Source organism: Sceloporus undulatus, chromosome 5 (genome assembly GCF_019175285.1).
Source record: "Sceloporus undulatus isolate JIND9_A2432 ecotype Alabama chromosome 5, SceUnd_v1.1, whole genome shotgun sequence".
NCBI classification, from domain to species: domain Eukaryota; kingdom Metazoa; phylum Chordata; class Lepidosauria; order Squamata; family Phrynosomatidae; genus Sceloporus; species Sceloporus undulatus.
The window spans coordinates 74,314,988-74,339,568 of NC_056526.1; the positions used below are offsets into that span (position 1 = coordinate 74,314,988).

General features: G+C 39.2%; 1 protein-coding gene across 4 annotated transcripts in view; it reads right to left on the reverse strand.

Annotated features, from left to right (window-relative positions):
* Positions 1 to 210: 210 nt before the first annotated feature.
* Positions 211 to 24,581, reverse strand: part of GRM8 (glutamate metabotropic receptor 8) — a 588,148-nt gene continuing 563,777 nt past the window's right edge. For 3 of the 4 annotated variants that reach the window (XM_042470814.1, XM_042470812.1, XM_042470815.1), the window contains exons 10-11: positions 14,443 to 14,744; positions 211 to 727 (exon numbers count right to left, since the gene is read on the reverse strand). In XM_042470814.1, coding sequence (XP_042326748.1) covers positions 14,448 to 14,744 — 297 coding nt within the window. In that variant the 3' untranslated portion in view covers positions 211 to 727; positions 14,443 to 14,447. The remainder of the gene's footprint in view (positions 728 to 14,442; positions 14,745 to 24,581) is intronic. The other variant, XM_042470816.1, reaches the window with a different exon arrangement.

The window sequence follows — 24,581 nt, forward strand, 5'->3', positions numbered from 1 at the left end:
TGTATGTAACTGAACTTCTGTTCTCCCAGTTGACAATTGCAATTTCCAAGGTGACCATCATCCCCTTTCTATCTCTTCTAAGTAGATTTTAAATTGTACCAGACATTTAAACACATCCCTCAAAATGGCAACGAAACAAGTCTCAACATTTGCAAAACATTCCTTTATTAATAGAAATAAATTATTTTGTATAAAAATGTGCATGCGTCAACCATTGCATTTATCATTAGCACAACGCAGGGCTTCAATTCAGTCAGCCATCACAAGAAACAAACTTCATCTTCTTATACAAGTTGAACAAGTGTGGAACAGGAATGGAAATTTCTCACAATCACAAAAAAGTACTTACAAGTATAACATCAGACATGTTTTTTAATTTCAACAGCATTTTTTTTCACAAGCTAACATTTTGTTTTCCTTTTGTGATTCACCTTCTTTCATGAGTAAACAGTTCTGACATTTGACACGCAGTCATATAATATAATTCTGGGTCATTTCTCTTCCAACCCACCTGCCCCTCCTGCTTTGGGCACATAGTTAATCTTTGTCCTTTTACAGTTTAGACTATTTTCTAGAGACATCTCATAGGCTGAGTTCTCATGATGTTATAGTCATCATTGTTTTTGTTTTTTAAAGTTCGCATACTGCAAGTCTTCAGGTATGTTTGATTTCCCCATTCAATTTGCATGATTGCTGTAGCTGACATAAGTCGTCTTGGTAGAGGAAGCTGAAAAGCAAAAACAAATGCAGATCAGCTAACTGAATACAGAAAATCCCTTCTTATGGCTATGAAAAGAAATGGGTTTAAGAAGCTTAACAACCCTTCAAAATGTTTTGTGCTGGTGATATGCCCTCAGATTGTCTTCAAAAGAACTGAATAGAATTAGATATGGACATAAACAGAAACTGCCAAGGGAGGATTGGATTTGTTTCTACTGAAGTACTGGTTCAAATTGCTCCCAGTCCTTGGAACCAGAGAGGAATTTCTTCCAAGTTACTTTTGGGTGGTTTGTGTACTTTACCCTTAGGTTGATTCAATAGCAGTATTTGATCTATACACATTCCCCAATTTATCAGCTCTCTTTTCATGTCCATTATTTGTTACATATGTATTTAACTGTTTGCTCATGTGGCTCATAGTGGTAATTTAGCCTCAAATGTGCAGAAAGAATTGGGTTAAGTGAAAAGGAAAGGGTTTAAATCCAAAGGTTATGCTCATGTGTGTAAGTTTTGGGATACTGTGGAAGGAGATATTCAGTACCACCTTCTGCAATACATCCCCCAGCCTAGAAAGCCCGTAAGATTATTTCTGTTCTCTTCTCCCAGCTGCAGAAGTGCACCCAAATGCTGCCCTCCATTTGTTGTCTTCTCCTTGCAATGTCTTATCTTTTCTTCTTCAACACATTCTGCCTTCCCTCGGGCATTAAATGGTGGTTGGGCATGATTTAGGGCCACAGGCATTGACTTGCCCTGAGACAGAGGTTATCATAGTTGACTAAGGATGAGAAATAAATACAGTGCTCTGGACCACTAGACACACTATAACTATTTGTCTGGACTATGCAGCTTGATATACAGCCTTTAAGTCACTGCCAACCTATGGTGACCCTAAAAAAAAGGGGGGGGATCTCTAAATGTCATAATCTTCCTAACCTTCTCTTAGACCAGTGTATATACTTATTAATTGCAGGGTAATTGATTTCATTAATTACAAGGAGGGATCTATGTGTTCTTGCACACAGATCTCCCCTCTATGGGAAACAATGGCTGGGAAGAGCTCTAAACTACTCCCCTGACTGTATATGAGAACATGCTCTAGCATCTTCAAGCTGACATTGTACAGCAAGTGGCAGCCACAGCCCAGCAGAGTACAATGGCATAGATAATTACCTCAATAGTAATTAATCATTACCATGGTCCTTGATTTACATTTTCAGTGTTGTAAGCTGACCATATGCTTTTTAAAATAAGAAAGTGGTGGGGCAGAAACAAATAAGTTTTCTTCACCTCCTTCATTCACTACATATTGTATACACAGTAATATTTTTTGCATACATAGAATATTCCATATTAGGTCCAAGCTTACATTTGAGTTTGTGAAAAAAAATAAGATTCTAATTCTGCAGATGCTGTCTTTAAAGACCCCAGGGAACCAACCCATTGAAATGCAAATATAATTAGACTTTTTCCCATTAGGACTCAGGGATGCACTATCATCAAAATAGCCACATGAAAGGAATTACTACACAATGAGTTATCATCATATATATACAGGTAGATTCAGGTGGGTCTGGGGACCATTGCCAGAATCTAAGTATAGAGAACTCATCTGTATGTATGCTGGGACCTATTTCTGTAAATCTAAGTAACAGCAGAATTTCTCTTTAGTTTGTATACTAAGGTTCAAGTACGTAGTGCTATAAAATTAAACTGACATAAACAGGCAAAGGTATCTCACTGGCTATTGGAAGATTTCCCTACTTTTCCTTTATCCTAGGAACAGAAATGTTCAATATACCCTATTTTATTTTGGTGATATGTTATCCTATAACAAAAAGTTGTCAAGGACACACACACAATAAAACAGATTAAAACGAGAAAATAACAGGAAAATTATATTTTTAAAAAAAATTGTAAAAAGTTGTTTTGAAGGCAAATAAAAAAAATTCACACCCTTCCTTCAATAAAGCTATCTTCCTTGGGGGAATTTAAGATACTAAAGTGAGGTTGCCAGTGGTTTTGGCTTTTATTCTTTTTAGATATCCTGGCAAATTCCTGATTCAAATATTTCAGTCAAAAATTCATTTTAGGTGGTCCACTATCTCTTTGACTAAGGACCAAAACAGATGGCCATGAAAGGGCAGCTTGATGCTACCACTTTGAACGCTGGATTGGGGCCGCGGCAACTGCACTCCACACCCCCAACCCAGCTTTTTGCCAGCACAAAAGGAAGTGGCAAAATGTTGTTCCTTTTTGAACTGGCAAAAGCCAGCTCTTCCACCGCCACTGCGGCTTTGCAGCACTCCTGTGGCATGTGACATATAAACACCATGACGCCAGAGCACTGCAAAGCTTCCTGCCATGTGGGTGGGCAGGCGGCATGATGATGACCTGGGGGCAGCGTCAGAGCATGCAGTGACTAAATGCCACACTCTGACATCATTCCCAAGCTGGTGCACAGGAGTGGTCTGTTTCTCAAACAGGATGGAAACGCTGTGGTCTTCCAGATATTGTTGGACTCCAGCTTTGATTATCTCTGGCCATTGTGTCTAGCACTGATGGAAGCTGGAATCCAAAAACATCTGAAGGTCTATAGGGGCCCTTTCATACTACATTGTTTTGTTTTGTTTCATTTATACCCCATCTTCCTCTTTGTACTAGATCCAAGATAGTGAGTATTAGTGCTATGATTACCCTTCAATTGCCAGGGCAACATCCCATTGTGATTTGCATTTTAGGGAGAGGTATTTAGAATTCCCATCCAGTGAGTTCATGTGCTACACAAAACAACAAACCCCAGGATCCCATTGGGTGTTGCCATATCAGTTAAAGTGGAATCAAAGAGCTATAACAGTGTTGTGTAAAAGGGCACACAAAGATGTTGGTCCCTCAGCTTCTTCATTAAATATCATAAATGTCTATGCACAAAGAGGCAGTTGGAGTAATACACATTTACAGTGTTAAAGAAATTAAAATAAATGTATTTGAGAATACTACAGAGTTGTCTAAAGAATGCAACTGGCTTTTGTTTCCATAAAATAAATGCAAACAGTATCCCTCTGTTATTTTCTGGGAGTTAACTGAAGGTCAATTTTGGTAACCCCCAGAGTGATTTCACCATTTCGTGGATATGGCAGCTACCACCTGTCATTGGAGCACAGTACTAGGCTATTCTGCTTTAGTCATACCACACCTTGAGTAATGTGTCTAGTTTGGGGCACCACATTTTAAGAAAGATATCAGCAACAATGTTCAGAGGAGGTAGTAAAGGTAGTATTAGTATGTAGTAAAATCTCTGGAATCTAAGGCCTAGGAAGAATGGTTGAACAAGCTGCGTCTCTTTAGCCTGGGGAAGAAGAAACTGAGAAATGATACATTCGTAATCTTTAAATTATTTAGAGGATACTTCTGTGAAAAGACCAGAGCTAGAATCAATACATTCGAATTACAAGAAAGGGGGTTCCAACTAAATTTGAGAAAGACTTATACCAGTAAAAGATGTTTGAGGTTTGAATGGAAGGTGATGGACTGTTTTCCATTGGTGTTTTTCAAGCAGACGTTTTCTGCATTGGCAGAGGCTGGACTAGACAACAGGGATGGAAAGAATATTTGAAAATATTTCTTTCAAAAGCTAAACAATATGCGGGGGTTTTTTAGTGTTGAGATACCCTGACAGGAAAAACCCTAGACCAGGAGAATCTTTACCATTTGGAGCTTATTCTATGCAAAAAATGTATGTGGCTATTTTGTGCAAAAAAATCAATCAAACAAACAAAACAACAACAGCCTTTTCTACATAGTGATAACATTGTCTGTGCAGGAATTAATATTTCTGCATTTAAATGTTAATTTCTATGCAGAAAATGCTGTAATCGGGGATTTATTTGGTGTACAATATGCACATAGTTAATTTGCATACAAAACAGCATTTTCTAGACAGAAATCACAGCCATTAATATTTCTACATTAGAATATTAATTTCCATGCAGAAATTTTCTATGCAAAACAACCACGTGTGAATGTTGTATAGAATAAGTCCCAAATTGTGAATTGCCTTTTTTTTTAAAAAAAGTATGCTTTTTGAAAACTTTCTCACAATGAGAACAAAATTGCCGAAATTACTCATTGCTTCCTTCAAGAAGAAACTTAATGAAGAAATGCATCCCTATTAAGCGACCCTTGAATTTTTGCCAGTTCTAAAATTCTATTATACCACTGAGATAATATATGTGAGCTGCTTTGAATAAACAAATGCACCCTTATGTAGATACTATTTATTTTTAATTCCTGCTATACCCATATCAGAAAACAGATGTGAAAGCAATAGAGCTCTTCTTATGAAAAAGATTAATTTGGTGTTCGAGCCCCTGCTTGTGGATTGATTAGGAAGAAACAACACATGGAAAGGATTTTACTGCCAAATCTTGGCACACTAGGATAGAGAATCATTTGTGTCTCTCCCAAAGCCCAACTGCCTGTTGACTAGGAGAGTCTTCCCCACTGAGTCAATCATCTCCCCTTCAGAAAATAACCCAATTTAGGGCTCTCAATTGATTAAAGATATTTAGTTTAATTACCTGGTTTTGATTAATCATTTACATTGCAATGAAATTACATACCGAAAGTCTACAAGAAGCTTTAATGAAGATCCTGGAGGAATACAGTTTCTTGGAATCTAACATACTGTTTGGGAAACTACAGTCTGTTACTTGTTTCTAGATGGAAAGCTCTTAGTATTATGCACTTCTTCATATTTTTCAAGAATATTAAAAATCCAAGTGACATGGATTTAAAATGACCTAATTCAAGTATGAGCCAGCATGTAAGCCCAGCGTTTTCTGATTCAGCAAGTCAATTACATATCAATTTCATATCCAACTTCAATTTTTTAAAAAAAATCTGGACAAATATCCATATTATCCCAGTAGGCTAAATTTTGTAAGCATTTTATCCAAATAAATAATAAAATATGAATTTGAATATGAATATTCAATATTTAGTATTCAAATATGAATATGAAATAAACAAAATATGAATTTGAGTACACATTTTAACATATGGTACCCATTGTATATATATTTTGGTATAAGGTAAAGGTACTGTATTCCCTGCTGACAAGGTTGTCAAGTCATGTCCGACTGTAGAAGGTGGTGCTCATCTCCATTACTAAGTCGAAGAGCCAGCATTGTCAGAGATTACTCTGTGATTATGTGGCCAGCATGACGTCACAGAATGCTATTTACCTTCCCACCAAAGTTGCATTTGCACACTTTCAAACTGCTAGGTTGGCAGAAGCTGGGACTGATGATGGGAGCTCACCCTTCATGCAGCACTCAGCACCCAGTTCTTGAATTGACAACCAGACATTCTTAAAATCAACAGAGTCAGCATCTTGACCACTTGAGCCATTGCATCCCTGTGTATATTTTGATATATGTCCCCCTACTTAAGTTGAGGTCTCTTGCAAAATTTTGAGAAATGCAAACCCCTAGATATACCTATGATCTGAGATACATATTAGTTCAAGAAATGCAAATTTGCACTAGGGCTTACAAAATACTGAGTTATCTCTATCATACAGCAGGTGTTTATGTATATCCTTTTATCTAGTACTTCATATATGCAATAACACCTCCACACATACATAAAAACTTCCTTGTTGGTTGTCAGTGCATGACCACTATTGGTATTAAGTGGCTGGGGAAGGCTGAGGGGGTCTGTCTGGGCAGCTTCTGGCTGCATTTCTGAAGTTAAACACATGATAGTGACAGAACTTCATGCTCCACCAATCCAATTAAGAAACATGACCAATATATCTTAGGCTGGTATTAGCTGGTTCAACTAGGAATTGTCCTTTCTGCCAAGAAGCTGAGTAATAGGTATGTAATTCTTCACCCATTGATTTATCAAAGGAAGCAACAAATAATTTTAGCAGTTTTCTTCCCACTGTGAAAAGCTCTTCACAAACCACAGTTTTTGAAACCTATTCAGAATGCGGGACTTCTTATGTGCAAAAATGACACATGGTTGTATTTTCTGCACAAAAAACAATATTTCCCAAAAAAGCAGTCATATGAAAATTTTGTGCAGAATAAGTTTTTAATCTGAAGTGGTACAGTCCAGGCATGGTGATTAACAGATTTAAATCATTTGTCCCTCAGTAAAGAACCTATATTTCAGTCTGTGTTGATCATTTCTTGATCAAATTTTTCAACTACATCATGATTATTAAAATTTGGAACCACACAGAAATTCCACACTCAGGAAAGTGTATCAGTTTAACCCTTTTGACAGATTTGATGAAAACATAGTGAAGCTTCATGCTTACTATTCCCACTTGCAGCCTCTGTAAAGATGTCCCTCCATTTTCGCAGGGGATCTGTTCTGGACCTCCTCTTGTGAAAATGGAAATTCACAAATATTCAAGCCCTATTGGCTTGAATGGTCACGAGCTCCTGCGTGTGGGTCTGTGCATCCGCTGCTCGCACATGTGCCTTTTTAACCTTCCTCACTTGCTGGTCTGTGAAGGACTGAGACCGCAGACTCAAAGTCTACAAATATGGAGGGACAACTGTACAGTACTCCCTCCATTCTTGAATATCTGGGGGTGCCAAACAGAGGGACTTAAAATGAGGCACACACCCACGGTGCACACCCACACCCCCCCCCCATGGGAGCACACTTCCATTCAAGCCAATAGGGCTTGAATATGCACTTTTTTCTTTTTCACGGGGGGGGGGAATAAAAGAAGGAGCATTTACATCAGTCTATATATGTAGAACATTTTGCCATAACTAGGAAAACTACCCAGATCCCATAGGTGACAGTAATAGCAAGGAACCTAGTACTGAGCATGACAGATTTATAGTCCTCCAGATGCTACTGGATTACAGTCATGCCAACCAGGCAATTTTGGCTGATGGTAAGTATTATGAGAGTTTCCATAGGTCTCTAAACTTTTCCTCTGTTCATGAATATGGAGATGGATTTAAAGATGGGGAAAAGAAGTTGGCCGGTATCCTGTTAAATATCATTGTCATTTCATTGTCAGCCAACGTACAAAATGTAAAATTGAATGTTACACAATGTTTGTATTCTCAGGAGGAGACCAGATATGTAAATACGTCTCTAGGACAATGAGCAATTAGAGCCACCCTAGTACAATGAGAATCATCAACACTATGGGTCCTGTTGTAAAACAGGCATGGTGCAGAAAACTCCAATATATATAATCACAATTCACTAGAAGTTATGAATATCAGTATCAGAGACATAGCTATGTCATCATAAAGTTATGACATGTAGCCTCTGATGGATAATCTTAGCCGTTATCGGCAAAAACTGAATGGAAAAAAATGTACATCCCTATACCAAAATGAAAGACATTAGCACAGCACAGTGCTAGAAGGCTGATAGACTTGGGTTAAAGAATTTAATCACAGAATGGATAGCTGTGATTATATTATTATATCTCAACCTCAGATTGTCATTTGTCAAAATGCTGACTTTAATCCTTACAATGTAAGGCCATCAGAACAGCAATTCAATCTGTGTATTAACATATTATTGAAGGAAGCAGCTACAAGTGCAACTGAATCAACGGCTTCCAGTGCTTCTAATGGGCCTAAATTAACTGTACCCTGAAGAATTTGTGTGCCAAGTTTGCAAAGTCAATTGCATTCTTGTCAATTCCATTTCATGGTTTAAAAAAATAAAAATAAAAACCACTGACTACCAGTATGTTCAGCTTTCCTTTTCTCTCTTGATTTCATGAGCATCCTCTCAAGTATCATCCACAATTTACTATAATGAGCTTACTGCTTCTGTTTGGGGATTTGAAAGCCTCAGCAGCTGGTATCTTGGTTTTAAAGGCTGTGGGCAATTCACAGTTGAAATATGAATCACACTTGGCAAGCATAGGTGACCAGAGATGGTTGTAAATTTGGCACCATAAACTCAAGGAACTAACAGACTTTTAAAGATGAGCTTAGAATGATATAAAAAGGAACAAATCAGAACACAATGATGCGCGGCTCTTTTATGAATGTGAATTTGGAAGTGACTTGTAAATTCAGCAGATTACCTCTGAGCACATACTCCCATGAGTATAATTACTAGTATTGTCAAGCCTTTGAGGGGTGTTGTGTTCCTGAGCAAGATACCATCTGGAGGGCCCTAATGCCTAGTCCCCTAATCTTCCTCCTGTTTACCATGTCACTGATAGTAACAGGAGTCACAGTCATCTTAACTTTTTTGAACAGTGACTATGGTTATTTCTGCACTGCAGAAATAATGCAGTTTGCACTGCTTTAACTGCCATTACTCCATCATATGGAATCCTGGGATTTGCAATTTGATGTAGCACCACAGTTCTCTGGCAGAGAATGCTACATATCTCACAAAACTACAAATCCCAGAATCCTATAGCATTGAGATATGGTAGTTAAAACAATTATTTTTGCAGTGCAGATACAGCCTATGATGGCTCTTGAGGAATCAAGCTCCAAGCAATCATGCCTGCCACCTTTGTTTTCTCCATTGCTCTTCTATTTCTTTTCCTATCTTCTAATTTTTGGTACCATCTCACTCAATAGTGGTCCACAGCAGCCCTTATATACATATCTGCCTCCCCCCCCCAAAAAAAAATCCATAAAAATAGGATACTGAACATCTTCAAATACAGTGTAGGGTTTCCTGTGTAAATGCTATTCAGGTGTCACATCTTGCTTAGATCCCAAACAGAAAGTTCATAAATCTCTAGGTTTTGTAAAAATGGATGGGTGCCCACTTCCAACTTTGTCTGATGAAGATTTCTGAGAACTCATATTTTTTTTGTTACATTCTAGTTTGTCTTGATAAAGATATTGTCCAGCTGTGAATTTTACTCGTGGACCAACATGGTTAAATTTGGAGTTTTTTGTTTGCTTGTTTGTGTGTGTGTGTATTTTTTTTTAATTTGACAACTCTGGGTTTGGGAAATTAAAAAGTAGGATTTGGCTCCACCAAAACACATTCATTTTGCAAAACATTTTTCTTTAAAAGAGAGAGAGAGAAAGAAGGAAAAGAAGTTGTCACAGTTTGAATGCCTTATGGCCTACAGTGGTCCTAGATGTGGCCTTTGTGGACTTTCCCTTGTGGCATCACTGTCTGCAATCACAGAAGTGATAACATTGGGATTAAGTTATTATTTTTGTTTGTTTCACTGCTTGCTTGTGTCAAGTCTATGAAATAAATCCCTTCTGAAGCTGTTCCAACTGGTTCATAGCAGTAGGCCAATTTCACCTACCCATGCCTGTCATGATAAGGAGGACAAAGTGTGGGCAAAGGTCTCACAGCTGTGTAGTGTTGTAGAAGTATTCCACTTAGTGCAGCTCCAGTAGAAGTCAGCTTTGCATGCCCCACACCTTTTCCTATAATGGAAGGTTGAGGGGAAGCAAAACACTGAGTAACCCACTGGTGCAGAGTAGTCAGGGCCTTGTTTTGCCTATCCTGCTCTTTCCCTGATTGGGGAGGACAGAAGGTAGATGGAGCACTGGGTGTATCCACACTGCACAGTAATAGCCATTTGATCCCACTTTTACTATAGCATCCTGGGATTGTAATTTGGTGATGGACATGGAAAGCCCAAGTGCTATTGCTCATGGGGTGCTCAGAATTATCAGCCAGAGTGCTGAAGTGCTTCATCAAACTAGAAAATTCCAGTATTCCATAGGATGAAAAAAGTTAAAGTGAACTCCTATAATTGTGCAATTTAATTACAGCCATAGATAGAGCTGCAAATCCTCACTGAGCCCTGATGGGTTAAAACAGTTGGGATCTTACTGTGTGGGAGAGGGGACAGGACCTGGCAGAAGTGGGAAGGAGAACCCACCAAACACCAAAATATATCATCGGTGAGCTTTTTATATTTTTTTTATTAATCTATGATACTTTATTACTCTATTATTGTATTTCTGTTTTCCTGATTGCATTTTCTTTATTTCCCTGTGTAGACTTTTTCCCCCCTGGAAAGTGGGTCATAAATATTTAAATAAAAAGGGGTTAAATAAATAGCTATTACAATGAAATCATATCTTCAGGCTCTTGGACTCAGTTTCTTCTACTACAGTGTGCCCCCTCCTGGAATGATGTCATTGTTGTACTAAGGCTAGTGTGCAACCGCTGTCATTGAAATAGTCATTTGAGACCTGAGGGTCACACAACTGTTAGCAAGAAGGCATATTTTCTGTGTAGCATTCTAGGTACTATAATAGCTAGTTTAAAAGAGCAGCTTTGAAGAAACCAAATGAAGAGTGTAGTGTGCTAGTGCCTATAAAAGAAGGGAAGAAAGTTAAAACTATGTTACAGCTACCGAATGACTTTGAAAAAAGTGGAGACCTCTGAGCGCTTGTCATTCAGCCAAGACAGCTCAATTGCAAGGTGGAGGGGGTTTCCCTAGAGCATGTTTCTTGGGGGAGTAGGGGATTTCTAATCTCTCTGCCTGCTGAACAATATTGTTCTGATGGAAGAACAAGGCTTTCCTTTAGTCACAACTGTGTACATGAATTACATTGTCATTATTTAGAGCAGAGGGAGAAATTCTGCATTTCATGGACTGCATGGAAACTTGGGGGAGGGGGTTCTACGTCTAGGATTCCCTAGATCACAACCGATCCCCCCCAATACTGTACATGTTCCTGAGAAAGGTCAGTTAAAACCCCACACAATTTTAACAGATATGTTTGGCTTTAGGGAGCCCTGTTTTGCTCTTTGAGTTCCTACAGTACACTAAAACAATTAAAAACTGCCCCAAAATTGATCAGAGCCTCAAGCTTTTTTCTGTCTCTCACAGATAAAAATAATGGTGAATGTTCTTCAAGAGCAAAGTAAAAGTATCCCTCCGCCCCCCCCCCCCCCCGGTATGGCCAAATTGAATCAATTCTGCTATTCTCAACAAAGGTTTCTTTTTAAAAGTCTTTTCAGTAAAGGTTGATCGTTTTGAGGATGTGTTGGGAAGATTGTTTGTGTGTGTATTCTTATGTCAAGGTATAAAATTTCTTCTCCAAAGGCAGCTCCTGTGTCTGTAATCTTGTATGGCATGCTGTTGTCTGGAAGGAACTTCTTTCACAATATCCCACCTTCTAAATTTATACCTACATGCAATAGTTGCAAGCAGCAGAACAACCTTCGAAATATTAATAATTACACTTTGTTAAAATTCATGCTTCATGCTTCAGTGTCTACAATAGTAAAATCTATGAAAAGGAGGTATGATTACTGTTTCCATTTCAAATTTTTGAAATTTATGACATCATAAAATCCACAAAACCCAGAGAAGAAAATCCAGATTTTGCTTAAAGATGTCTAGATATTTATTTATTTAAAGACAAGAGAGGCTTAGTATAATGAGCAAATTATGGCCCACTTTTTATTGGAAATAAATTTAACACATTGTCACATAGATAAATATCTTTTTTGATTTTAGTTTTACTTCCCTGTTACCTCGTCAATGTCACTTTAGTCACACACATCTCTAAATCTTTTCAGGTTTAGGCCTCTGACTTTGCTCAGCTTCATTTCCCATTTTGAAAAATGCATACATTTCATAAAACATGCTGTTACAACATGCTGCCATATAGTCCAATCAGCAGACTTTTAGAAAGATTTATTTACAGATGTGTCAGAATTCAAGGGTCAATATCATATGCTCATAATGCAGTTCTGACTAGTTAGACATTTACTATAGTAATGTAAATTTTGTTTACATGGGCCTACAACACAGGCCAAGAATGAATGCATACAGCTGCCAAGAGGTCTCTTACAATGATCTGTGGATATAACCCTTGAGTCAGTGGTTGTTTGTATCATTCTGCCAAGGAGCAATCTGTTTCCCAAAATGAAAAAAAAATTATTCCCCTCATCATTTGACAGAATAATGCAGATGGTTTGGTAATCAAGTGAATGCATCCACATCTTTATCAATGACTTGGATGACAGAATTAAGGGTATAGTTATCAAATGTGCAGATGACACCAAATTAGGAGGAATAGCTAATACCCCTGAGGACAGGATCAAAATTCAAAATGACCTGAACAGACTAGAAAGCTGAGCCAAAGCTAACAAAATGAATTTCAACACGGAGAAATGCAAGGCACTGCACTTAGGGCAGAAAAGTGAAATGAACAGATATAAGATGGGTGACACCTGGCTGAACGAAACTATGTGTGAAAGGGATCTGGGACTCCAAGTAGACCACAAATTAAACATGAGTCAACAGTGCGATTTTAGGCTGCATCAACAGAAGTATAGTGTCTAGATCAAGGGAAGTAATAGTGCCACTATATTCTGCTCTGGTCAGGCCCCACCTGGAATATTGCATCCAGTTCTGGGCACCACAATTTAAAAAGGATGTGGAGAAACTGCAGCATGTCTAAAGGAGAGCGACTAAAATGGTGAAGGGTCTGGAAGCCATGCCCTACGAGGAACAACTTAGAGAGCTGGGGATGTTTAGCCTGGAGAAGAGAAGGTTAAGAGGTGATATGATAGCCCTGTTTAAATACTTGAAAGGATGCCATATTGAGGAGGGAGCTAACTTGTTTTCTGCTGTTCCAGAGACTAGAACAATGGATGCAAACTGCAGGAAAAGAGATTCCACCTCAACATTGGAAGGAACTTCTTGACAGTAAGGGCTGCTCGACAGTGGAACACGCTCCCCCGAAGTGTGATGGATTTTCCTTCCTTGGAGGTCTTCACACAGAGGCTGGGTGGCCATCTGTCGGGGATGCTTTGATTGAGATTTCCTGCATGGCAGGGGGTTGGACTGGATGGCCCTTGTGGTCTCTTCCAAATCTATTATTCTATGATTCTACATTATGGTAAAATACCACTTATTTATTTATTTATTTATTTAGGCCTTTATCCTATACATACATGCAATCCTATACACTGCCATCCTATACACACATATCTAACAGTAGGGATGGAGAATCATTTTTCTGGATTCAACATTTTTAGAGACAGTATTCCTTTTGTACTTCTTGAGAGTCACTGAAAAAAGAAGCAGGCCATCTCTTGGAAATTTGCATACCGGTTAGGCTTGCTATGAATTTTGGAGAAATATTGCACAAAAAAAACCCCCTATGTTTTGTTAAAAATGCACAGAGTTGAAAAATACTCTCAAGTATATTGGGGGAGGGGGGACTTGCTTATATTTTATTCAAAAACAGGCTCAATTAGAAAAAAGGAGTGTGGTAAAGATTGTAACAGATTTCCTTATAAGAAAGAAGAAAATGTCTCACCATCTAGCATGAACCCAGCATCCCTACATGGAAGCAGGCTCTATTGAAAACAACAAGATTGCTTCTGAAGATACAAGTATAGCATTGGGCATTTTTATTCTACATTTTTATCCTATAAAGAGATCAAATACTCTTTGCCAAAAGTCTAAAAAAGTTGTAGGGTGAAATAATTTCACCCATACTGATTGCTGGGGCAGGGAGGAAAGAGACATGTGCAAAATGATGCTCAGATTGTTTTACATACATTTGAAGCAGTCCATCTTCTCAACTGCTTTATTCCAACTGCACTAGTTCTCAGCAGGAGTCCAATAAATCAACATCATTTTTTTGAAGTTGTGTGATTTTTTTTTTAAAAAAAGAAACCACATGGATTTTGACACATCTTTGGGTTCATGCAGGGCAAGCCAAGAAAAATAATGGTTATTAAACATTCCTGTGAACGTACATCTATTACGAAGTGCTGCCACTCTTGACCATGGTTAAGTCTACGGATGACTTACTGTTGGTTTCAAGACTTTCACAAAGTTCAGTTTTGACCTCGCCATTTGGTCGGTCATTTCCCTTTTGGATCAGCTTGCTTTGCATCGTAGCTGCTGTGACAACAGCCTTGAAACTCCTCTTCCTTTTTTGAACATTTTGCTCTGGATGAAAGATGATAATGTAAACCTTGGGCATGTAAAGCATGCCCAGAGACACAGAAGCACTTAAACTCATGGATACTGTTAGTGTTGTTGTCTGGATGTACATCTAGGAAAGAGAAAACAAGAAAAATTAAAAAACTAATATCTGTTTAATTGATAGAAAACATTACGGCAAATATGGTAACTACCTTTTACTGTTATCCTTTGAAGAGTTTGTGCAAGAGAGAAGCAATGTGGTAAAGTCTTTCAAATGTCACTGTAAGACTTGGAAGGAACAGGTTCGAATCACTATTCAACCATAAATGGGGCCAGTTTCTCTCAGTCTGTACCTACACTGCAGCGATAATCCAGGTTGACATCACTTTAACTGCCATGGCTCAATGCTATGGAATTCAGCAATTTGTAGTTTTGTGAGGACGTTTAGCCATCTCTGTCAAAGAATTCTGAATCCACAACAAACTACAATTCCTAGGATTATACCATGGAGCCAATGAAGTTAAAGCAGCATCAACCTGGATTATTACTACAGTGCGGATGCAGCTGTAGTCTAATATACCTTACAGAATTGTTGTGATAACAAAATGAGACGGATAGCAACCCATGTCATAATCTTGAGGAATAAACAGGATACAGATGTAATAAAACAAGAAACAGAAGCATATATACACACTTAATGATAGGAGAGGAAAATAAGAGGTTCAGTCAGAGACCTTGTTTGAAAAATAAGTGGTATTTACTGTATGATGCTCTCAAGTAGCAAATTTAAAAGTATACAATTTTATATACCATTTTTAATCAATAGCTACACATCATACTTGTTTTTATACCCCCATTCCCTGTTAGAATGAAGACAATTACATGAACTGATATTTGAATGTGAAAATAAGGTTATACAGTAAACTAGTTTCATGTGTATAGAAAGATGTTTCACTCCTATTGACTTTCACTATGGCAAGCTGTCTTTCACTAATGAGTGGGTGGGAGAGGCAGTCATATTATTAAAATCTACTCTCCTACAAATAATTGAGAGTGAGCAGTTTTATTTTCAAATGACAAATAAAGGTATCTTATCTGGACTCAAAATACCCAACAATTCTATTGGAGTGTCATATTCTAGTCTTAAACCAAAGCTTCTAGAATAGAAGCAGTGTACATATAGTAAAGTGCTGATCTGAAAGGGCTAGAACCAATGTTTGAACAGTGATCCTTAGGATTTTTCCTCCCTTCCATCTTGCATTCATCCTTACATGTTACCTGAAAATCAAAGGGTTTTGCAGCCTTCAACATCTAGTTTGGGGGAAGAATGTATGGGGGGAAATAAAATTGGTCCCTTTCTGTCCCACTGGATCATGCTGTTCCAGCAGTAGAATGTTACCATTGGATATTGCCCCAAACATGCAATATTTGAATCCTAAAATCACTCCACATCCAATTTTAGTGACTCCACACTGAAACTAGAGACATCTTTTTTTAAAAGAAATGTCTAACAACAATATGTTAGGAAACACTTTCAGAAAACATGGGTATTACAGACTGGGAATCAGAATTGATTTTCTGTTATGAAACAATTGGAGAGAAGTTTAATTTATACTAGGAAGCTGAATCTCTCCTCAAAATATATTACATTAATTTACTCCGTGACATGACAACTCCATCCTTGAAAGTAACCGGTAGTTTCTCTCCATACTTCCACAAATAAAACAATAAGCTGCACTATCTTGATGTGATATGTGTACATGTGAACAGTTGTGTATCCATTTTCATCTCACACTGAGATCAATTTGTTTTAAAGCTAGGCTTCCCATTCATTCATCTTTCTACTTCTTTTGTTTCATAGTAAGCAGATTTATCTTATAATCGCTCCCACAATGAAGTTTTTACTTGGCTCATCCTCAGTCACTCAGTGGAATTGTCATTATCTGCCAGAAGTTTAAAGCAATTCTATTTATTTGACAATTATTTTTCACTTCAAGGAACCATGTCTTACTATGTGTTGTACTTAGACACACTATGATTTATGTAGACAGTCTGAACTTCCAGATGCACCAAGACTGATTAGAGAGTTCCAATAAAAAATGCTTCAGAACTTTATTGATAAGTGGGATGCTGATATTCCATCTTCTCTGCTGTAGTTTTTATGGCACAGCCAACAACTCAAAACTTACTATACAGCTCCTTTCGTTGTGCTATACAGTCCTTCAGAATGACAGCCCTTCAGTTCAAATGCTTTACTAGAGCTGGTGTTCTGCATATACTAAACTGTAGCAGAAAACAAAAGATGAAGGGGAAAAATATCTAGTGTAGCCATAGTAATTGTTGTTGCTGCTGCTGTGTGTCTTTAAGTCTTTTCCTACTTATGGTGACCCCAAGGCAAACCTATCACAGGGTTTTCAGGGGTGGAGATTGAATGATTCACCCAAAGTCACCCAGTGGGTTTCCATGGCTAAGTAGAGAATCAAATCCTGATCTTCAGAGTCATAATCTGGTGCTCAAACTACAACACCATGGTGACACTCACACCACATTGGCCTTAGTAACACCACGTTTTATCTTGCAAAAAAAAAAAAAATCCCCATATGACCATCTCTCCTTATAAAAACATTTAACAAGTTAGACATCAGATAGGCAAGTTACAGACCGCCATTTCGGACGTCCTCAGGACGTTCCAGTTTGAAAAAGGGGCGTCTCTTCTAGACGCCCCTTACCCTGTGACAGACAGAGTCCGTAACAAATGGCAGCGGCCGTTCCACATGGCTGCCGCCATTTTGACGTAACGGATGCTGTGCGTCTGCACGTCGTGCGGCGGAAGTGACACTGTGAGTGCGCGCTTTGGCACTTGCGGCATCTCTTCTGGGTTGCCGGAAGGAGCGCAATTTTCGCACTCCTTCTTTGCAGCGCGGAGGAGTCGCATGGTTTGGCTGCTGCGACTCCTCCACGCTGCAACCGGCAGCGGCCCGAGACCGCCGCTTTTGGGCGGTCTGTAACGGGCCATAGTTACCCAAACATGACTTGGATGTATTCTGATAAGGATTACAAATTTATTTACGTGGTATAAATTCTCACTAGTTTGTGGACCATCCAGATAGTTCTACAGGGGAAAGTTAGCAGATTCTAGCGTAAAGTCCATATTCTTCATGATCTTATAGCACAGTGGGGAACTGTCAATAGCTGAAGAATATCATTGGCCCCCGACAAAACGCCACAGCACCATCTCCCTTACCCTCATCTTCTTAAAAAAACATGATGGTGTGGAAACAAAAGAAGTAAAATAGATTTATTGCCAATGGCATCCCAAGCCTCTGAGAGATGATACTGGCCTTATAATCATTTGAGGGTTTGTGGGGATTCTTTTTCTTAGGTCTCTAGAGGTCTTCCTTCAGCCTGTACAGGCCTTTCTTCAAAAAGAGTAGTTTATGAGATCACAATTTATGAGAGTGGCTTATGAGATCATAATGTTCAGTAGTTTATGAGATCATAATCTGGATTTATGATCTCATAGTAGCTGGGGATTCACATTTAGGATCATTAAGAACTGAATATCACCCACAAACCTCACCTTTTCAGCCCAGTAATACCCCACCCAAAGGCTTTCTGAGGCACTGCAGATTAGATCACAGGGAAATGATGTCTGTAGCATCCTGTCAGTCACAGGGCACATTGAGACAAGTAGATGTGACAGGTCCTCAAAGGATCTCTTCATCTTCCTGAACTTGATGTCCTCTGTGGCTTGCCCCAATCCGTAGCACCTTGGAAACTATGTGGTGGCATGCTACCAGGATGACAAGGTGGGGTTTGGTGAAGGGTAAAACTATAGTGATGTAACTCTGTCATCACAGTTACGTCTGACAATGCAGGATCTCAGCCAGGAGCTTAACAGAGTTGGAAGTCTGATTATTCTCTGGCTTGACGCAAGTCCAGTATAGGCTGAAGAAAGGCCTAAAAAGATGAGGTAGAGGCTATATGGCTGCCCCTTTACGGGCCGAATCGGGGCCGCAGCCACCTCAAGTGGCTCCGTTTTGTGTCCTCCAAGGGGTGCCATAGCTGCGGCGGTACAGCTTTATGACATTCCTTCAGTGCTGCATCATGATGGCATGTGCCATGTGGACCAGCACAAGCCAAAATGATGCCCTGGAGGTGAGGTTAGAGTGTCTGATGTGCAGACGCTGTACCCTAACTCCAGAGCCGGTCTGTATCAGGTCTTAGTTTCATTAAATGCCCCCAAACATAGCAAAATAGTGAACAATACTCCCCTGAAACTTGGGGTGTTCATGGTCACTTGGAAGCAAAGACATAATTTTTCCCAAAATGTGGGGGATGAGCAGGAATTTGGGAACCATGGGATGGAGCTAAAAGAGGCTTGCAACCACATGTGACTAGTAGGATGGATTTTTACAACCCCTGCTGTATAGTGTTTCTTTTTGGAACAGATGCAGTACTTGCAGTGTCTTTCTGTGCACATAGTGTCATTCTGTGCATGTCTACTGAGAAGCAAGTCCCACTGAATTCAATGTAACTGAATCCTAGGTAAGTGTGTAAACTGTGCTTTGCAACCATTTTCTCAGAAGCTATGCTGGATGAGTTTGGGAGGGTTTCTGTCAGGTATAACTGCACAAGATAGTAACTTTAGGTAATGTATGTTTTTCTCAGGTACTTTGGTAACTGTTATCTGAACTACATGCAAAGTCAGCTGATTTGCAGATGAGACAGCTACTGTATATTGAGAAAAGGTCTTTAGATGTATTTAGAGCACGCACTAAACAGCAGCGGCCCTTCCATACGGCCGCCGCCGTGAGGACGTCATGGCCGCGCTGCCTCTAGATGGGGCGGCGCGGACGTGACGTCCTCAATTTGCGGCAGGGCGCCTAGGACGCCTTTTCCGCAGACCAGGAAGGAGCTCCGTTTTGGAGCTCCTTCCTGGTCCGCGGTGCCGCTTTGCTTCGCTGGGTGCAGCATTCAGATGGCTGTGCCCAGCAAAGCAAGGGAGAAAGGGGCCAAGCGGCCCCTTTCTCCCCCTCCCCGCCGCCGCGGGGTGTCCTTGGGGCTTGAAGCCCCAAGGACACCCCTTTTCAGGCTGCAGGGAAGCGGCATTTTGCTGCTCCCCCGCAGCCTGAAAAGCGGCGGATTGGGGCCTCAGCGGCTGCCATTCTGGCAGCTCAGGCCCCGATCCAGTGGGGAAAGGGGCGGGTGCAGCCCTTCTCAAAGAGGCGGTCTGTAACCCGCCTATATGAACAACAGAAAAGGTTGTTGGAAGTGGTTGTGTTTTGTACAATGGGCCCTTGTTATCTGCTGGGGTTTGGTTGCAGCCCCCCCCCCCATGGATAACAAAATACATAAACGCTGAAGTCTAATTAACTACAATGGCATAGTAAAATGGGGTCCCTTATATAAAATGGAAAATCAAGGTTTGCTATTTGGAATTTATACTTTTGGTGAATATTTTCAAGTCATGGATGCTTGAATCTGTGGATAAAAAATCCTTGAATAAGAAGGACTGACTGCATAGTGTCAAAGGGGGGGGGGGTAAGAAAAGTTGATTTTTCCATGAAATCTTTGGAGATTATTAGATGGGGGAAATTGAGGAAGAAAAAGGCATAGTTCCAACAAAGTCACACAATCATGCTGAAGATTTTCAGATGGCATCACGTTTATCCAGGACTTAACCTATAACGGTCCAGGAATGCTCCAGAAACAAGCCATTCCCGGGAACCTCTCTGTGAATTGTTTGTTGCTGGTGCATTCCTGGATCTCTATGGATTAAGTCCTGGATAAGGGCAATGTGTCTGAAAATCATCAGCATAATTCTGTGACTTTGGTGGGAGTATATGCCTTTTACTCCCAGCTTTTTTCCCTGTCTGATAATCTCCTTTGTAAGTGATAACAGTAAACCACAAAAGTAGTTTTATATTGGTGATATGCTAAGGGAAATCTTGAAGTGGAAAACAGAGAGCTGTCATGGGATGATAGTGTTATGGATAATTCTGGCTATTCTCATATTAATGGGATAAATGCATGTGCTGGTCATAAGAAAGACAAAATGTCTTGATAGCCTAAGGACTATGCCTGAGAACAGCTGATCACAGAATCAACCAACAGGGAAAGACAACCTAGTCTTAATCCTAAATGGTATTGACTAGGGCCTATTTTGAGACATGAATGTGAATCTAGCAATCAGAAATAGTAACCAGGATGAGCTCAAATTTAATTTATTTGTACATTAGAAAGTGCTGGAGAGCTCCAACAAAATTGTATTTGACTTCAAAAAGGAAAAATCTCCCAAAATGAAGAAACTGGTTAAAAATCTAAAAGAACCAGGACAGCAGGCTACTCAAAAACACAATATGAGAGGCTCAGATGAAATATATACCACAGACCAGAAAAGCCAGTATAAGATTCAGGTAGTCAGCAGCATGACTAGGAAACAGAATGAAGGAAATTATTTCATAGACTTGCCTCATAAACTGGAAGTGTTGCCCAAATGAGGTAATATAAAGAAAACAAATTTGCACAAAGGAAATGCAAGTAGACAAGGAATCTTTCTTTAAAAAAGATTTTGAGGCACATATCTTTAAAAGCAGCAAAAGCTGCAGTGAAGAATTCTCTCAGTACACCAGGAGAAGGAAAAGAGAGAAGCAGCTGTGGCCACTGGTTAAGGAAAGAAACCCATTAAATGCAGAGTTTGAACACCCCCATTTTCTTTAGAACATTTCTTGAGTTGGATTATAATCCCATTTCCTCATTTGTTAGACTTGGCATTTGTTTTCTTTTTTATTTTTTTGTTTTAATGAGATGTTCTGAGTGATTGTGGTTGATACTTATTGTAATCAGGCTTAATAATACCACCATGGCTTACCCTCTGTTCTCATCAAAGGTACAATCCCTAGATCTCTGCTTCTGGCTCTGAAACCTCAGGGCCTGGGATGCTCCTGACCTGGTAACGCTAATCCTGTGTAATTCTTTTGTTTTTAAATCAGTTCTCAAACTCTGGGAGAGAATAAAAAGGAGTTTACTATGTCCTGAAACATTTTATAGATAAAAATTAGAACATGTGTGACCAGGCAATATTAAAGTGTGGTCAAGATGGTGAAAGTTACAAGTGAGGAAGAAAACAGAAGCGAGGCAAACCTGCAGAAGTTTCCTTCCAAGGTCCAAAACACACTGCAGAAATAATCCAGTTTGAAACCACTTTAATTGTCCTGGCTCAATGTTAGGGAATTCCGGGAACTTTAGTTTTATGAGACGTTTAGCCTTCTCTGTCAGAAAGCTCTGATGGCACAATAAACTACAACTACCAGGATTCCTTAGCACTGAGCTAGGGCAATTAAAGCAGTGTTAAACTGGATGATTTCTGCAGTGTGTTTTGGACCTAAGAAGGATAAAGTTTCATCCCTTCATCTCATCTCCTGTCTGCTGAGTTAATGATTGCAAACAACTTCTGAACTCCATTTGCAGAAACTGAAGTCTGCTGACAACAAAAGTAGAAAGTGGAAGGAAGAGAGAGAACCTGGAACATTTTAAAAATATCTCAAAAGTTGGAGTACATCATTTACCATGATAAGTCCATGATGTAGGCACTAACTGAACTTTTCTAGGGATTGTATTCTACTAGTGGATGTGATCATTGAAAAGTCCCTTCACTCCCTTAGGGCCATCTGCCTTACCTTTTTGTGTGGGTGTACCTGAGTGGGGCATGGATGGTGACCTTAATGTCAAATTACGTACAGCAGATATGGGATGAAACTCTTGAGTCCTTAAAATATAGCTTTCCTTGTCATTTGAAGTGTGGGCATCGTTCACCCGGGGAAGGCCTTCTCAGATCTCCAGAATAGAATACAGTCAACTCTTCTTATACAGTACACTGATTTTTTATACACAGATTCAAGCATCCATGGTTTGAAAACGTTCAAAAAAAGTATAAATTTCAAATATCAAACCTTGATTTTCCAATTTTTATAAGGGACACCATTTTGCTATGTCATTATATTTAAAGGGACTTGAGCATCCAAGGATTTTGTTATCTGACCATGGGGGATCTTGGAACCAAACCCCAGCGTATAACAAGGGTCCACTGTACACTCCGTGGAGACTCACTTAGTGTCTACATTGCTACAATCTCAGCAGCAGGCAAAATCCTTGGCATTATTTCAACTTGAGTTGTTTTATCCTGTCTCAATCTATTACATTTTTATGATGTTTAGGGTTGTTGTTGTTTTTTTAAAATTTAACTTGCTAAGATTATTCTACATCTGGATATTATTTCTTACTTACTATCATAAACACTTAGCAAATTATACAATTAGTTTTTTAAACAGAGAACGTTTGCTCCATTGTGTCCATACACACATTATTAGCATGAACATGCCCAATAACAATGTGAATTAATTATATTATCATTTGAGGTTTAAAGCCAAAAATGCTTCCGTACCCACAAGGCATGGTTAATTAATCCAGTTTGCAGTTATACATACTGAATGCTAATTAAAAGTGTTGTCCTCAGAGTAAATCCACTACAATATTGGGCAGATGGGCAACCATTCAAAATAAATTCAGATAAATAGGCAAACCCTAAAAAATATAGGAGCTGACATTTGGAACACTCAGAATCCAGGAAGTAAGCCTAGTAAGCTTTAATTTGTTAGTTACAAATGCACAGCCTAAAATACAGCTCAGATTGGAAGTGCATTACCAAATTGAAGTTGGAGTTGAATTTCATTTCTGTTTTATCTGCACCTTTTAAACAACATGTTATCACCTATGGTTATCCAAGGCTACAATCAGTAGAGGTGCTTCTACTTTGTAGAAATAATGCAGCTTGAGACCACTTTATCTGTCATGGCTCTATCCTACAGAACCCTGAGATTTGTAGTTTTGTGAGGCACTGGTATTCTTTGGCTAAAGACCTTGTAAAACTAAAATACAGTGGTGCCTCGGGTTACGAAATTAATTCGTTCCGCCGCGGCGTTCGTAACCCATTTTTTTTCGTAACCCGAAAAAGCCATAGGCGCTAGCGCTAAAAGCCGCGATTTCGTGCGAAAAAGCGCCGAAAAGCACCAAAAAATTTTTTCGTAAGCCGGAAAAAAAACGTAACCCGGAACAGTTTTTTCCTATGGGATTTTTTCATATCCCGGGAATTTCGTAAGGCGGTGCTTTCGTATCCCGGGGTACCACTGTACTCAGAATACCATAGGATGGACCTACAGCACTTAAAGTAGTGTCAAATTGCATTATTTCTACAGTGTAGATACAGCCAGTGATGAAGAAAAGAAGCCAAAAGGATATAGGCGGAGATCCTGCATTGGGGTGCATATCACAAATTTTCCCAGGTGAAGTTTCACAATGATTGTGGTATACAACCTTGGATAAACATGACCAGCTGCTTCTATAGGGGACCATATGCTGATAGAGTTCCAACCTTAGTTTTCTTGTTTAGTTATGCAATTTGATTGGTTGGTTGATTGATTGATTGATTGATTGATTGATTTAATGAATGCATATCCAAACTCTCCACTGAAAATCCTGCTCAATACAGGTGGGGGGGATGGAATAATTAAAAATAGCCATATGCATTAAAACATATCTGTTTAAAAACCTAAAAAAACCCTTTGTATATCTGTCTGGACTGGGAACATTCCTCCATTACCTACAAGTTTAGTTTGCCTCCTTATTGAAAAGTAAGAGCTTACTGAAAAGCTCAACTGCTGCTGATGTCTCACTACTTCGTCTAGCCCCTCACCCTGCAAAGAAATCCATGGATATATATAGAGAGAGAGAGGGAGGGAGAGGGATAGAGATAACTAATACCTTCAGACCAACTGCAATTATTTCTCTAGTAAAAATGTTAGTTTAATGTGAAGTGTTTGTTTACTTACTGTCTATGGTATTAGTTAGAGTTCGTGTACTAGATTTAGGGACATTAAATGAAGTACACTTTTTCCAGATGATAATT